This window comes from Myotis nattereri (assembly GCF_964212035.1).
Source record: "Myotis nattereri genome assembly, chromosome: 11".
In the NCBI taxonomy this organism is placed as follows: Eukaryota; Metazoa; Chordata; class Mammalia; order Chiroptera; family Vespertilionidae; genus Myotis; species Myotis nattereri.
In genome coordinates, this window is record NC_138086.1 from 36907222 (window position 1) to 36923842 (window position 16621).

General features: G+C 32.7%; 1 protein-coding gene across 2 annotated transcripts in view; it reads right to left on the minus strand.

Annotated features, from left to right (window-relative positions):
* The window catches only part of SEMA3C (semaphorin 3C), a 166467-nt gene that overhangs the window by 57706 nt on the left and 92140 nt on the right, over nt 1-16621 (minus strand). For both annotated transcript variants that reach the window (XM_081102081.1, XM_081102082.1), the window contains exons 5-11: nt 16006-16125; nt 13483-13573; nt 9381-9500; nt 7820-7962; nt 3580-3694; nt 2554-2623; nt 429-573 (exon numbers count right to left, since the gene is read on the minus strand). In XM_081102081.1, the coding sequence (XP_080958207.1) occupies nt 429-573; nt 2554-2623; nt 3580-3694; nt 7820-7962; nt 9381-9500; nt 13483-13573; nt 16006-16125 (804 nt within the window). The remainder of the gene's footprint in view (nt 1-428; nt 574-2553; nt 2624-3579; nt 3695-7819; nt 7963-9380; nt 9501-13482; nt 13574-16005; nt 16126-16621) is intronic.

Below are 16621 nucleotides of genomic sequence, written 5' to 3' on the forward strand. Positions count from 1 at the left end.
CTTTAAATTAATTCTCACCTGGTTATTTCTTCACTAGAATAGATGAGATTCCTTAATATAAAGAAGAGTTGTGAAAAGCGATTAGCATCCAAATTCTTAGGTTGCCACCAAAAGGTTAACACTTTCCAAGCTATGGTTTTTATGTCAATACAATTAGGAAAATATCGGTGCCCTGATACATAACCAGTGGCCTTGAAATATAAATAAGATTTATTAATAATAGCATTTAGGAAAAAATATAGAGTGTTATAACATATATGACATATTTGGAAAATCCCAAATCTGGGAAGCTGTGACCTGAAAATTTATGAGAAATATATCAGTAGGTCTAGGGTTGTATTTAATGACTGTCAAACTGATTTACATTTTAAAATTCCATTTTTTTTTTAAAAAAGCAAAATAACAAAGAAACTTTTCTGGATACTTACAGTTCCAGGGCGAGGATATGGAATTCTACCCTGATAGGAAATCAGCTGATGATTTGGCCCTTCTTTGTGGGCAAAAGGACCATTAAACACAGTCTGTATGTCAGATAAATGATACACGCACACTGCTGATCCTTTAAAAACTGAGCTAAAAAAAACAAACAAACAGAAAGAGATCCATTTTCTGATTATTTTAATTTAAACACAATTTTAAAAATAGATGGCAAAGTTCATGATAAAAAGTTGATATAATTCTTCATGGAGAAGTTCAATTTTATAGTACACGTTGTAAAGCTAAAAAGCTTCTACTATTTTGAAATAAGCCATTGATACAAAAAGCGTTAAGACATTTAATTCATTCATGAATGTAATAGACAATAAGTTATAGAAAAGTTCTTAATGTTTCTGTAATATAGTATAGGTTAAAGAAGTTTCTAACTAGTTTATCTTAGAAACAAAAAATTGATTTATTTAAAATATGAATTTGAATTCTAAATCACCATCAATACAGCCTATTATAACTTAACTGACAGAAACAAATTTCATTCCTAAGAGAATATCATCTCTTTGTCTTGACTTTTAATGTGAGAGTGTTCTTACAGGTTATCCTAAGTAGTATTGGAAAAGTCTGAATCATCATTATTTATGTACTTTCCCTGCTAGTCACAGAAAATAAGGGGATCTAAAAAGATTCATTAAGTTACCTTTAGTCAGTAAAATCCCATAAACTTAGATTGGATCCTTAATGAAAACCATTGGCATTATCGCTAAGGCAGATTGACTGAAACCAACTTTTCTCCAATTCACATATTTCTCTTAAATTAGATGCATAATGGAGAACTTAGATGGCCAATGAAAACTTATATGCCCATTGAAAAAACAAGGTATATTATTAATTACTAGCATTAATAATCAGAAATGACCACTTCAATTTTTTAATCTTAAAGCTATTGGTATGGGAAAAACAGAAACTAGGAAAATATTTCTTTGAAACAAACATTTTCTTCTTAAGAATTTGGTTATTTTTTTCTTTGTTGAATTCTTTGCGAATTAAATCAAACTACTTTCTTTGTTAGAACAGAAGTTAAACTTATCCCAAAGGACATCTTTTTAGATATCTTAAGGGCAAATGTAAATATGATGTAAACCAGTGTCCCTGTGGTTTTATTTCTCATTGAATGGCTATAGTTTGCAATCATATCATGTTTCCCTTACTAGAAAATACTACTAAAATCTCTAAATTTTCACTTTGTAGTTGATTGTTTAATGAAAGGGACCCAGTAGATTCTGCATTCCATGCTGGAATATTATACTGAATTCTGAGTAACATTCCTAATGTAAAATAAAATAAAAAATGTGTACAGGAAGTGGTGAGGATATGGTGAATATAATAATTGGGCTTAGGCATTCTAGAGAATTAGAAAAGATCAAATATATTTTTAAATATATTTTCAAATATATTCAAATATATGAAATACTGCCACATAGAACATAAAAACATGTTCAGCATTTTGCTAGCTTCTAAGTAATCACCTTAGATTGCTCTAGAAGTAAAAGTTGTTTAATAGAAATTCAAAAAGTTATATTTGAATCATGAGTCTTCAAATTATTTCCTTAAAACAAAAATCATATATACTTTATTCTGCATTATAATTCAATTTTTTCTTTCTTTGAGAAAACATCATATAATCATTATACTCTGTACAAAACTGTTTTGAAAGCATTAGTTCAGCTTATAAGCAAAAGTAACAAAACAGGAAGATTAAATCCTTAATGCTAGGCAAAATTAAAAGTTGAAAAGAGCCTTGGCTGGTGTGGCTCAGTTGGTTGGAGCATTGTCCCATTCACTGAAAGGTCTCAGGTTCGATTCCTGGCCAGGGCACATACCCTGGTTTCAGCTTCAATGCCCAGTCAGGGCACATGTGGGAGGTAACCAATCAATGTTCACTAGCATAATGATATTTCACTCTCTCTCTCCCCCTCTCCCTTCCTTTCTAAAATCAATACAAGCATGTCCTTGAGTGATTAAAAAAGAATTAAAAAATTGAAAAGAATGCTTTAGCAATAATTACAATTGCTCAATAAAGTTTATTGTTTAAATCATAAGATATAATTATTTAATAATTACCTTGATGTTGTAAAAATGCCATACACTAGTGTTGTCCTTGGGTTATCAGTTTCAAGCAGAAATACATCCTCTATAAAAGAGAAATATCATTCTTTCAAGTTCCCAAATATTAAATGTATTTTTAAAATTTACCCTAAGAAAATAACTTAAACCATGAAAAGAATTCAGAAAGAGATTCCTGCAGCATCATTCCAATTTAAAAACTAAATGAATTAAATTATAGGCACATGGTAAAATAAATTAAATAAAATGTCATACAACCACTAACAGGATTTATGAAGACTATAACATTATGGAAACCATGCTAATAAAATAATATTAAGTGAAAAAGGCACAATGGAATATAAGGTGAACTGGAACCATGTAACCTTAAACTATTTCTGCTGCTTTTTTTCTCTGCATTTTCTAAATATCCTTTAATGATTATATATATTTTTCTGAGGTAGGGTTAGAAGTTCTGACATGGAAGAAAACTTTTGCACAGGGACTTTTTTCTTCATACAAAATAAGAATTTTTTTGGCTTATGGTCAAAGTTGCTAGTGATATTTTTAATTAACAATTCCTCTGACAACAAGAAGTTTAAAGTATATTAAAGCAAAGACAATGGCATAGATAATAAAGTAATAAACAACAAAACCTGGAAGTAACTTTCTGACAAAAAACTGCAATTAATAAACAATTGTTATGATTACAAGAAATGTCTGTTTTTAGTGACATTTTTGCAAATAAAATTCTTGTTGAGGAATACAAAGAAAGAGCTATTTATTTTAAATTTAAAGTGAATTTAGGAATATATCATGGAGAATTCAATGAACTAAATGTTTCAGCAATGCATTCAGATACAAAACAAATTTTCAAAATACTTAAAAAATTTATTGAGTATCCAGATCATTAATTCAAATGGACATATTGTTTATGCTGAAAACATCCATGTAAAATACATCCTCTCCTGAGAGTTTATTATTAAATTTTATAAACTTTACAAAGTCTCTTTCAAACATTTTTTCAGATTCACATCTATGTACCTAGTTCATCGAAGTGTGTTTCCGGGCCATCTTCATCGGTTACCGAGCACACCAGCCTCGCTTTTAGGAAGGTCGTCCACTTGTTGACAAGGCTACGCAGTCCACCCGTGTCATTCTGAAACCGTTTTGTGAACACATTTCAGTTTGCCTAAGTAAATACTGAAGTCTATTACAACTTGGATTTGTATTAGTCGGGGACTTGAAATCTGAAGGGTGACTATGTTAACCATATTTGAATATCAATAGTTAGAGAGGAATATTTAAGATATATAGTATGTGATAAAATAGCCACAGGTTATATACTATTATTCTTCTACAGTGTTGTATCAACTGGAAATGTTTTAAAAAAGAATTGAATGAATATATTTCCTAAAGCTTTATAAACATAACAATAAACGATGGAAATATTTATAAAATGTCACGGAACATAGGTAATTTAATGGGCCTCTTCTTTACACCTCATTGTCTCCAATAGGAATATTACTGTATACAGTGCGTTTGCAGATCCTACTGTGGTCAGCAGAGTTGATTTATACTTAACACCAAATGGCCCCCAATAGTTCTAATTTTCTCCTTCATTTTTCTGTGTTAGCCTTTACTCCTCAGTATACCTAGTCAGATGCTTTAATATACATTTTTCCCCAAATAGGACAGGGAAAATGGTATTCGGATCATTCACCGATAGTCTCTATTGATAACATATTTGTTTGTTTTCTGTATGCCCAGCAGCCTTCCACTCCTTCAGCTGGCTTTGCCGCCTTACTGCAAGTGATTGAGAGGCAGGTGAGTTCCACTATCAGTGGAGCAGTATAATATTGAGAAGTATTTTAAACACTAAATGCTTTAAGAAATAGTTCTGCACAAAGGATGCTAATCATCAATGTCAGGAAAAGCCTGTAAAACTCCTGTATGAGTGGATATCATGATTTTTTTGAGCTAAATATATATTTACTGTTAAAACAAAAATATTTTGATTACTGTTTATAATTATATTTTATTAAAGCCTTCCTTTACATTTGCTGTTGTAGATAGCTCCTCAGTAATTATCTTTTAATAAAGTTTCCCTATATTTTATTCACAATAATTATTCTGTTTCTTTCTATAATATAAAATTTAGCTATTTGTAATACTAATAATTAAATGAAATAGCAAAATTAATCAAAATTATTTATATAAACCCACAACCAAAATATTTCTATGAATTAAACTTTATGTTGAAATATGGTATTTATCTCTTATGAGAGATGTGAATAAACATTAAGTTCAAATGTCTCCTATTAATAGTTGATTAATTTATAATAGCAGATAATAAAAGTAGAAAAGTAAACTATTAGAAAAAGAAAAAAAATTACATAATTTAATTTTTTAGTTTTTCTTCAAATTATAATAATCAAAGCAATCTTGAGAAAGAAAAACAAAATGGAGGTATCACACTCCTAGTTTTCAAGCTATAATATAAAGCTAAGATACTGGGATAAAATAGACAAATAGATCAATGGAACAGAATAGAGAGCCCAGAAATAAACCCATGCATATGTGGTCAATTAATTTATGACAAAGAAGCCACAAATATAAAATGGGGGGAAATCATTTCTTCAATAAATGGTGTTGGAAAAATTGAACAGCCACATGTAAAAAAAAAAAAGAAAGGAAGGAAGAAGGAAGGAAGGAAAGAAGGAAGGGAGGGAGGGAGGGAGGGAGGGAGGAAGGAAGGAAGGAAGGAAGGAAGGAACTGGACTACTTCCTACACCATACAAAAAAGTTAACTCAAGCCCTATGTGGTTTGGCTTAGTGGATAGTATGTTGGCCTGCAGACTGAAGAGTCCCGGGTCCAATTCCTGTCAAGGGGTCATGCCTGGGTTGCAGGCTCGATCCCCAGTAGAGGGGCGTGCTGAAGGCAGCCGATTAATGATTCTCTCTCATCATTGATGTTTCTATCTCTTCTCCCTCTCCCTTCCTCTCTGAAATCAATAAAAATGTATTTTTAAAAGCTTAACTCAAAATGTATTAAAGACTTGAAAGTAATACCATAAACCACAAAAATTCTAGAAGAAAATAGGTGGTAAGTTCCTTGACATAGGTCTTGGGAATGATTTTTTAAATTGACCCCAAAAGTAAAGTAACAAAAGCAAAAATATACAAGTGTAACGACCTCAAACTAAAAAGCTTCTGCACAGAAATGAACACTATCAACAAAACGAAAAGGCAACCCACTGAATGGAAAAACCATCCTATATAATAAAAGCGTAATATACAAATTGACCCTAACAGCAGAACGACTGGAAATGACTGGTCACTATGACACACACTGACCACCAGGGGGCAGATGCTCAATGCAGGAGCTGTCCCCTGGTGGTCAGTGTGCTTTCGCAGGGGGAGCTCTGCTCAGCCACAAGCCAGGCTGATGGCTGCCAGTACAGCGGTGGTGGTGGGAGCCTTTCCCGCCTCCTCAGCAGCACTAAGTATGTCCGACTGCAGCTTAGGCCTGCTCCCTGCTGGCAAGTGGACATCCCCTGAGGGCTCCTGGGCTGCCAGAAGGATGTCTGATTGCCAGCTTAGGCCCAATCTCCCGGGGAGCGGACCTAAGCCAGCAGATAATCATCCCCTGAGGGGTCCCAGACTGTGAGAGGGCACAGGCCGGGCTGAGGGACCACCCCCCCCCCCGAGTGCACAAATTTTTGTGCACTGGGCCTCTAGTTTGTAAATCATATATCTGATAAGGGATAATATCCAAAATATATAAAGAATCCATACAACTTAATAACAAAAAAATCAATTACAAATGGGCAGAAGATCTGAATAAATATTTTATCAAAGAAGACATAGACATATAGATGGCCAACAAGTTCATGAAAAGATGCACAACATTGCCAATTACCAGGGAAATGCAGATTGAAACCACAGTGAGATATCACTTCACACTTGTTAGAATGGCTGTTATTAAAAAGACTAGAGGTCCAATGCAAGAATAGGCCTTCCTTCCCCTGGCTGCTGACACTGGCTTCCCTCTGGCACCCGGGACCAAGGCTTCCCTTCGACCGTGGGCAGGCACTCAGGACCCGGGCTTGCCTCACAGCCCTGGCTTTGTCTGGAAGGATGTCCAGTCTAATTAGCATATTATGCTTTTATTATTATTAAGAAGATAAGAAATAAAAATTGTTGGCAAGGATATGGAGAAAAGAGAACCCTTGTGCACTGTTGGTGGGAATATGATTTGTTGCAACCAATATGGAAAATAGTGTGAAGGCCCGACTGGTGTGACTCAGTGGTTGAGTGTCAGTCAACCCATGAACTAGGAGGTTGTGGTTTGATTCCTGGTCAGGGCACATGCCGGGTTTGTGGGCTCAATCCCAGGGAGGAGGAGGGGGCAGTGTGCAGGAGGCAGCCTATTGATGATTCTCTCATCATTGATGTTTCTATCTCTCTCTCCTTCTCTCTTCCTCTCTGAAATCAATATATATATATATATATATATATATATATATATATATATATAAAGAAAATAGTGTGAAGATTCTTCAAAAAATTAAAAATAGAACTATCAAATAATCTAGCAATTCCACTTCTGGTTATTTATCGGAATAAATGGAATACTAATTCAAAAAGATATATGACCCCATTGCATTATTTATAAGAGCCAAGAGAGTGAAACAACCTCAGTGTCTACCAACAAATGAATGGATGAAGAAATGAGGCATATAAACACAATTATCAGGGAAATAATATTATTCAGCCTAATCTTATTGTTCATGATAACGTAGATTCGCATTATGCTAAATAAAATAAGTCCTACAGAGAATGACAGATATGTATGCTCTCCTTTTTATGTGGGACCTAAACAAAAGCAATAAAACAGCTCATGGATACAAGAACAGATCAGTGGTTGCAAGAGACAGAGTGAGGTGTGGTAGAAGTGGTTAAAATGTGTGAACTCTGTTGTTGTTTTTGTTTTGGGGGGTGTTTTTTGGTTGCTTTATTTTTTTTAGTTTAAATAAATTGAATTTTTAAAAAATATATATTTTATTGATTTTTTACAGAGAGAAAGGAAGAGGGATAGAGAGTTAGAAACATCGATCAGCTGCCTCCTACACACCACCTACTGGGGATGTGCCCACAACCAAGGTACATGCCCTTGACTGGAATTGAACCTGGGACCTTTCAGTCTGCAGGCCGACGCTCTATCCACTGAGCAAAACCGGTTAGGGCTAAATAAATTGAATTTTAAAATGTTAATACTTACAGGACATATTCTAGCGATCATGGAATGAATCTGTTTTGTACTTCTGCTATTGTCAGTCAGTTTCTCCTTGAAGAAAAAGTAAATCTTAGCATCGTTTGGATCAGTTCCATCTGGGATGACATGTGCATCCACAAACATAGGTTCTGAAAAGAAATACAGAGACTATAATATATTCATGCGAAAAATCCATCCACTGTTCATCCAAGTAGACCACAGACACGTGGTTTCTCCATCTTTGGTGTAAAACAATAATGTGATGTTCATAGGCAAAAAGTATAAAAGCAGTAATTGTATTCAGACAACCTATCGCATTTCAAATGTCAAGTGCCACAAAATATAGTTATAATATGACAGCTCAAACTATTTTTCTCTGTCTACAATATATTCTGGAAGTGTAGTAAATGCAAAAAAAACCTTTGTGCACTGACGGGTTTTAAAAATTTGAAAAACTATTCTACCAGTTATTTCCCTTGGAATCTGACAGTCAGTCGTTTTACGGGGGGAAAAAAGGTTTGTTTTTCAAAGTGTGGTTTTCAATCTAGTGCATATAAACTCAAATTCACCGAAGCAGAATGGAATGAGGAGTTGGGAGTCCAAGATCTGAAAAACACATTTTTCTTAAAATACAGTGTATGAAATAAAAGGGAAACTTTTCAAGGAAAAAAGTGACGTCATTTGAAGACAGAGAGGGATTCCTTATTTCAAGAACAAAACAACTCTTAGGATATTCTATTTCCAGATGTACCAGAGGGATAATCTGAAGAAGAAAATGGACAATCAACTCTTTCTTGTGCTGGCCTATCAGCGAAACAAGATGCTTTACTGTGGTGATTCATGCTTAACTGTGCAATGGTAAGTAAATTGCCAAATTTAGGGTGAGCTAGACATTTCCCCCAGGGTGAAATGACAAAGACCTCAGTGGTTCCTTCCTCCTCTCAACAACAGGAACTCATTGAAATTGTGCATTAAAGTCAAATGAGCACCTTTCATGATGTGAATTCCGTGTGATCCTAAGAACTGGAAGCAGCTGAATACTGATAATCATAAAATTATCATAACTATGATTTCTATTAAATCTTAGTCAAATTATGAAAAAATAATATATACCAGTTTTATAATTTAGAATCTAAGTATAAAACAAATATAGTTTCTGAATATACCCTATTCACTTTATCTTCATAAATTTAGAGAACTTTTAGCTTTGACATTATTAACACATACAATCTAAATGAATAAATAACATATTTAATTATAATATGTTACACTTAAACAATCAGAGAGGATTCTTGTGTACAAGCATGTATGATGAATATCACTGCCATTTTTAAAATTTATATATTCTATAATAATTGTGTGGTGATTAGTAAAGAGTTAGAATATGACTATTTCAATTATTTACTTATCCTAAACTTTTAAAATCATAAAGTCAGAATTACTGTTACTGATGACAAGGCCCTGTAATTCTTTATCTTTTTACCATTTTTTACCTAATTTTTATTATGGAACTAAACAAATTAGTCTAAAGCATAATTCTAAAAAAATGTATAAAATGTTTTCTTACCACTTAGCCATTTGGAATTGTGTTGATCAGTTCTGACTGCATTCCTTTTAGTTAAACTTCGAAAAATAGCAGCATCTGTCCCCATGAAATCTATATACATTCCAGAGAAAAGTTCTTCATCTATGTAAAAGAAATTATCAACACAATGTAAATGTTTTTAAGGCTATTTTAAATATCAAGGAGAACTTGCTTAATTAGATTAGTACACATATTACAGTGTTTATAATTGTTAATTGGTTTACATTATCCACCAAATAAAAAGTTGGTAAAGTTTAATCTGGTCTCATTATTGACTGTATGGTTACCAAAATGACTTTATTCTATGAAGAAATAAAAATTCCTCTGCCTGTACTTAATAATACGAAATGCCTATGTTTATAGTGTGTATCAGAAATGGCAGAAATTATATATGTAACATATTATAAAAGATAACAGAATGGCTTAATTATTACTGTGTTTTAATAAAAATACTGTAAGAGTCAGAAAACTTGCTTTGTATATTTTGGGCAGTAATTTTTAGCAAACTGGGAATTAGGACTAAGTCATTTAGCTCCCTGAATCACAATCTTCTCATCTGTAAAATATGGGAACTGAATTATGGATTTCAAAAGTCCTCACCACATATTAAAAATTCTATGATTATACTAAAGGGATTGAGATTAATAGTTTTTATTATTATTAATGACATGGAGGCAACATTAAAATTTGTCAAAATACTATTAATGATGTAATAATGTCATCATTAAAAGTATACACTTCGATTTTCAGTGCTAGAAGGTTGCTACAATATAATCAAAGTTCTCTATTATCATTTGCAAAACAATATATTAAAATTATGGTAAAAATATAGTATTATATTACTAAACTACATATGGCTTAACATAAGCCATGAGAAATAGAATGCAGAGACAAGAAAGTAAAGATATTTTTAAATTAAATTATCATTATTGATAGCAAAAACAGATATTTTAATCTGTATATACATAACATTTAACATTTAGCTTATCCATATTAATTTTCATGCTAGGAAAGAGAGTAGATATTGAATGGGTATGTGTGACCCTTGAGAATAAAACAGTAGCTAAATATCTATTTAAAAGAGGATAAAATTTATCAGGTCTGTCCCACTAAACCGCCATGCAGCTGTGCTCTTCAACTACTGTTCTAGAATTACTTCCTGGCTACTTTCAGATTGTGGTCATTTTGGCAGAACTGGAACATTTTGAAGCACTCTAAGCTCACTGTTTAGTAACAAGCACTACCAACTGGCCCAGGACAGAATGAAGAATGGAATGTTTTTAATATGTGCTCACTAGGTCATGAGACGGACCCCTACAAGTTAGCAATTGGGCATGGCAGGTATTGTGTCTCCAATGTGGCTTCCTCACAGGGGTCTAAAGCCCATGGAAATTGATTATAGAGACAGAACAAAAAAGTGCAGGAAAGTATTTCGTTTAGTTTCTTTAAAATTATGTGGGCATTTATGAAGCATCTACACAAGTATTCTGTTGATACAATGGTTGTTAAATTGAAATAACTTCGCAATTAATCATTTCATACTGTAGCTATACCCAGTTACCCTCCAAACAGTGGGTTATAAAACTCTGTTATGTAATATACTGACTAGCACAGCTATCAATTATCATCTCTGTATCCAGGAAGGAAAAAATAAAGGATACTGGAGGATGGTGTCTGATGCAGAGGGCTGAGTCTAATCCTATTACACACCACTTTATTAGTTATGTCTTAAACGTTACGGAAGCTTGCATGTCTGACTGACTTCATTTCCTGTCTTAAATTCTTAATAATTAGGAAGAACAAAGTGCCTGCTTTATTTTGTATAAGAAATATTTAATTAATGTCACTTTGGGACACATTTTGAGAATAGGGTATTTTATGAAGGATTTCTTTGTAGGACTTATGCAAAGATAAACTTGTGCCTTTTCTCTTTAATCCAAAAATATTTTGCTTTTCAATTGCACTTCCACTACCAGAAAAACCATGAGGTTTTTGATCGGCTCCTTAAAAGATATCACCTGACTTCTTTGCTGTGCTACAATAATAACTAAAAATAGCAAAAGAACACTAAACATACATATCTGGTTGGATGTCACAACCACATTGTGAAATTTGGAATTAAAATTCACAATGTTTCTTGGAATATTTTAACAAATATGTGTTATTTAGTGGATTGCAGTTGAACAGAAATGATCAAACACTATAGCAAAATGAGAGGACTATACAGATCTATTATACAATATTGGAGATGACAATGGAGATGATTTTAAAGAAATAATCAATAGAACAAATAAAATTATAAATATAAGCTTATCAAGATTCATGCTCATTTTGGTTTCAGGTTTTCTCTCCTAAAATATATTTTTGTTGATTTCAGAGAGGAAGGGAGAGGAAGAGAGAGATAGAAACATCAATGCTGAGAGAGTTTCATTCATCGGCTGCCTTCTGCACATCCCACACTGGGAATTGAGCCCACAACCTGGGCATGTGCCCTGACCAGGAATTGAATGAACTGTGACCTCCTGGTTCATAGGTCAACGCTCAACCACCAAGCCCCATCAGCTGGGCTGATTTCAGTTTAATGAATTTCAGTGATAGTATAAATTATAATGTTGATCAAAGTATTAAAAGGCAGTATAGAAACATCAGCATAAGAATTGAAGTCTCAGGTCCTTAAAAAATGAAGGCCAATTAAATTCAATTTTGTAAAAATATCCAAGTCTCTAAAGGCAAAACTATTAAATGGCTTATCACATTTTAACACTAAGATTCATAATGCCTTGTTCTAACCCTTATTGTTCTAAACAATATTTGATGAGATAAAACTATAATATTAGTGCTAATCTTTGAAATTTATTTCCATAGCATAGCATTTAGCTTGAAATGAATGAAAACTCTATATATTTAACTAGTATATATATATACATGTAATATTAGACTTTCTAAAGTATTTAAAAAAATACTTTTTTTGAGACACTGCTATGGAATATTTAGAAACTTATCTGAAAAGTCCTTGCATCAGACATATTTGGATATCTTGTGGTTTCAAAGGTTTCTAATTTTTTTTGTCGTAATTATATACTTTCATTTCCTCTTTGTCCAATTTGCATGACCATATGGAAATAATTCACTGGATAACTTCCAAGGCCACATTTTAGTCAGTGCTAGATGTACCTGTCTTAATTTAGTTTCCAGATATGAGCACGATGTGTTGCCTCTTTAAATGAATCAAAGTAAAGCACTGTGACCACAATAATTATTTTTCCACCTGTTCTCTTGTCAAATGGTATAATTTTACTATCGGCAACACATACAGGAAGCAAACAGGGGAGAGCATCTACTGTATAGTTGGCACTGGGATCCCCGATTTGTCCTTACAGTCAATTCATGTTAGACCAGACGTATTCTAGAAGTGTCGTAACGAACCAGAAGGGAATGTCTTTTACGTGAGTTATAGAAAGGCATTCGATGATTGAGACTCAAAGACATTGATTTGTCAACTTACGTAGCAGCAAGCAATTGGGCCTGCTACTTAACTGATATATTTTATGGAAAATGAGAAAATAGAAAAGCGATTTTACCACCAGCTCTTGTTTTAATATAGCAACTTCTAGACAATCCATAAGAATATATTTGGCTAACCCATGTACTTTGTTAGTCTTTTATCAGAGAGTAACATCATTTTTAATAATTTGTAAAAGATTACTAAAACATGAGGAAAGTGGGTATATTTAATACTAGAAAAATAACTACAGGAAACACTGAAAATTACTTTAATATACACACACACACACACACACACACACACACACACACACACATATGCATGCTTTTTGTAAATTGTTGACTTGCTCTGGGAATGAGAGCATTGCTGTGTTCAATGAAAAAATGCATGCTTATTATGAATATTCCTGAACATGAGAAACTAAAATTTCTATTTCTCAGCACAAACCTTTCTTCCTATTATTTTACTCATGTACTATCATCCATACAATTATCAAAAATGGGCATACCATGTCATGAATTATTTTTCCTTAATTTCCTTATTTTCTATTTCTCACTGCCTCCTTTATTTTTCACTTACTGATCATAACAGATACTGTGTTCACATTGGGGTTGAAAGAGCAGCGTCCTTTTCCAGATTCACACTTGGAGTCAATCATGAAAACTTGGTCCTTTATTGTAGATAAAAATTAAAAGACAGTAATAATAAATAACATCATATTTAGTTAACCAATTGGCCTTTAGTAAAACAAAGCATCATCATAAATAATAAGCTTTATACTTGGTTGCTTATGCCTGCCCAATTCACTGCATTAAGACTTCTTGGCCTGTAGACAAATGCATCTATGAATTACAAACTAACCTTAGTAGATCAAATTCTCATTCTATTACACTCCCCATAAAGCTGATCCAACAAGTTTTCCTCAAAGCAACATTATTAAAACCCACTTAAAATTACAATAAGACTGTTTTAAAAATAAAATTTGTTACCACTTAGTTTTGTTATGTACATCATTATACTAAGTTAAGCAATAATTCATAATTTAGATTAAAATGTTTTATTATTTATTTATTTAGCAAAATATATTGACCATCTACTCTGTGCCAGGCACTGACAATACATTAGGGATACAGTAAACAAAATAGACAAAGATCTTTGCCTTCAAGTAATTTATAATATACTGAGGGAGAATATAAATAGGTATATATAAAATATAAAGAGAATAAATATATAAAATATAAGTCTGTTAGATGATGCTCAGTGCTTAGGAAAAACATTAAGCAAGGAATGGGACTAGGGCAGCCCAGGGACTATGAGCAAAGGTTTCAGTAATGACCAGTGCAGCTTCAGTGAGAGGGAACATCTTGTTGGTATACTTATTTTTTTTCTAGGTAAGTTAGTAAAAGTGACTACTAAAATTCTAAGAAAAAGATGATCACTTTTGTTGGTTGCATTAGATGATGGCAGTCCTTAGGTGTCAAGCTAAGGTTTTTCAAAATTATCTTGATAAAATTGCATTTCATATTTACTCTAGATATGTATATAAATACAATATTATGATGAAACCCTTTAACTTGACTACTAAGGAAAGTATTAAAAAGATTAAAATTCATAACCCTTTCCATACTTACACTGACTTTTAAATGTTCACATATTAATTAATGGACATGCTTCCCCTTTTAAATAGATTTTCTTGAAACGAGACTATAGTAGTTCATATCTGATAAAGTGATTAAAATTAATTCCATGCTGGTTTTCCATATGAGATTTTTTTTTTTTTTTACTGACTTTTGCATTTAAGCCTTGAAGTGCATAGTGGGCAATCTGTACATGGGAAATGATTTCATTTGAAACGTGTGCTCTGAAAAGTGCTGTGCTATTGGTGGCCTCTGCAGTGACTGTGCAGTCTTCAGTAAAGGGTCTGACAGATTGCAGACGTCTAGGGCAGCAGTTTATTTATCAGTTGATCACAGGCATGTGGTTCTAATGACAAGCTCAATGCATCCAACTGTACTCTTCCAAGAAGCATAGCTTTACATTTAAGAACTTTAATATTTCATCTTGTTTTGAACCACTTGGAGATGCATCAATATGGGGTCAAGTGATAATTACTCAGTTATTTTTAAGTGATTTTTATTCAACTATATATATATGTTACATACATGAAAAAATTAATAATAAAGGAATACAGAGAGATTATTCAATTATATTCATACTAAAGTAGATTAACCTTTGTTAAAGAAAAATGAACCTAAGATATATCAGTAGCAACATTTAATCTTTTTTTTACAATTCTAATCTGTAAAATTGAATTTAGACATTAAGAACTGGACTTTCAAGGCTTAAGATGCATAATAAAATCAAAGCAAGATATTATGAAATAATTCAGTTTTTAAAATATTTATATTAAATATGACATGTTTGACTAAAAGAATCCGGAAAATCTCTTTGGGGCTAATGAATTATTTCCTTAATCAATAACTGTAAACTGGGATAAACACAGTCTTAAATATCACAGGTGAAGTTGAACCAACCACATATTTGACTGTACATTAGCTGTATATTTACTCTCAGAAGATACTTTTATTCAAATACCCCCAAATCATTTTAACCAATGTAAGAATAAGGCTAGAAAACCCTAGTAGACCAATGTTACTCTAAATGAAAGTATGATTTATTAATTATATAAAGTTCTCTTCGGCTGGCACTTACAGGTGTGTATCTCATAAAAGTTTATTAAATTTGAAACATAAATAAGAAATTGCTTAAAATAGATTTGAGAAAGTGAATGTATAGTATAATATTTCTATAATTTGCATTAATGTTATCAATACCTTACATTCTAAATAATTATGAAGCCACACCATTTTTTCCTTTATCTTTTGCAGCATTTCCATTCAGATTATATATATAATGTTTAAAGGCAAAAGGCTGTATTTTAAGTAACCTGATGGCCAGAAACAAAATGTAATATATTTTGTGTTTACAGGGCTTGAAACTTTTTTATGACTATTGATATTTCCAAGATTTAACTCTAAAATACAGTTTTAAGCAACCTTTGACACTAAGCAGAACAAAGAATGAAAAAAATGTTACACTCACCTCTGATCTCCTCCCTCTGTTCAAATAAGTACAGACTGGGCTGAAAGCACCACTCCCACAAACATACAGATGAGTGCGGTTGAACGCCTGAATTACACGGACGAAGTTCCCACAACCATGCTAAAAGAATAGGTAAAGAAGTGCTATTACTAAGTATTACTGTGAAACTTTGCTTTGAATTTTTCTTTCTGCTCTCACATGTTCAGAGATAGTAAGAGAACCACATTGCTTACACCATTGCTTTATTTTGGGTGGAAGGTAGGCCAGCTTAGATAATGAATAAAATGATATATCTCTCTCATATTTCTCTTCTGTAAGTTTTTATTTTCTGAAACTTAATGAACTTAATTTTTACCTAAGATTAAGTACAGCAAATTGTTTCCTCAAATTTTCTTCAAAACATACACACACATACACATTTTATATAAACATGAATTAAGTGAAATGTGCGTATACAAGGCCTGTACTACCTCTAGTACACAATGGCAAGCACTACTGGCCTTTACAATTGGTGAATAAAACAAACCTTGAAGGAAATGCCAAACTTATTGCTTTCTATGAAAAATGATGTAACTTTTCTCTCTCTGCCCGTAACCCCCTAAAATACTTTCTTCAA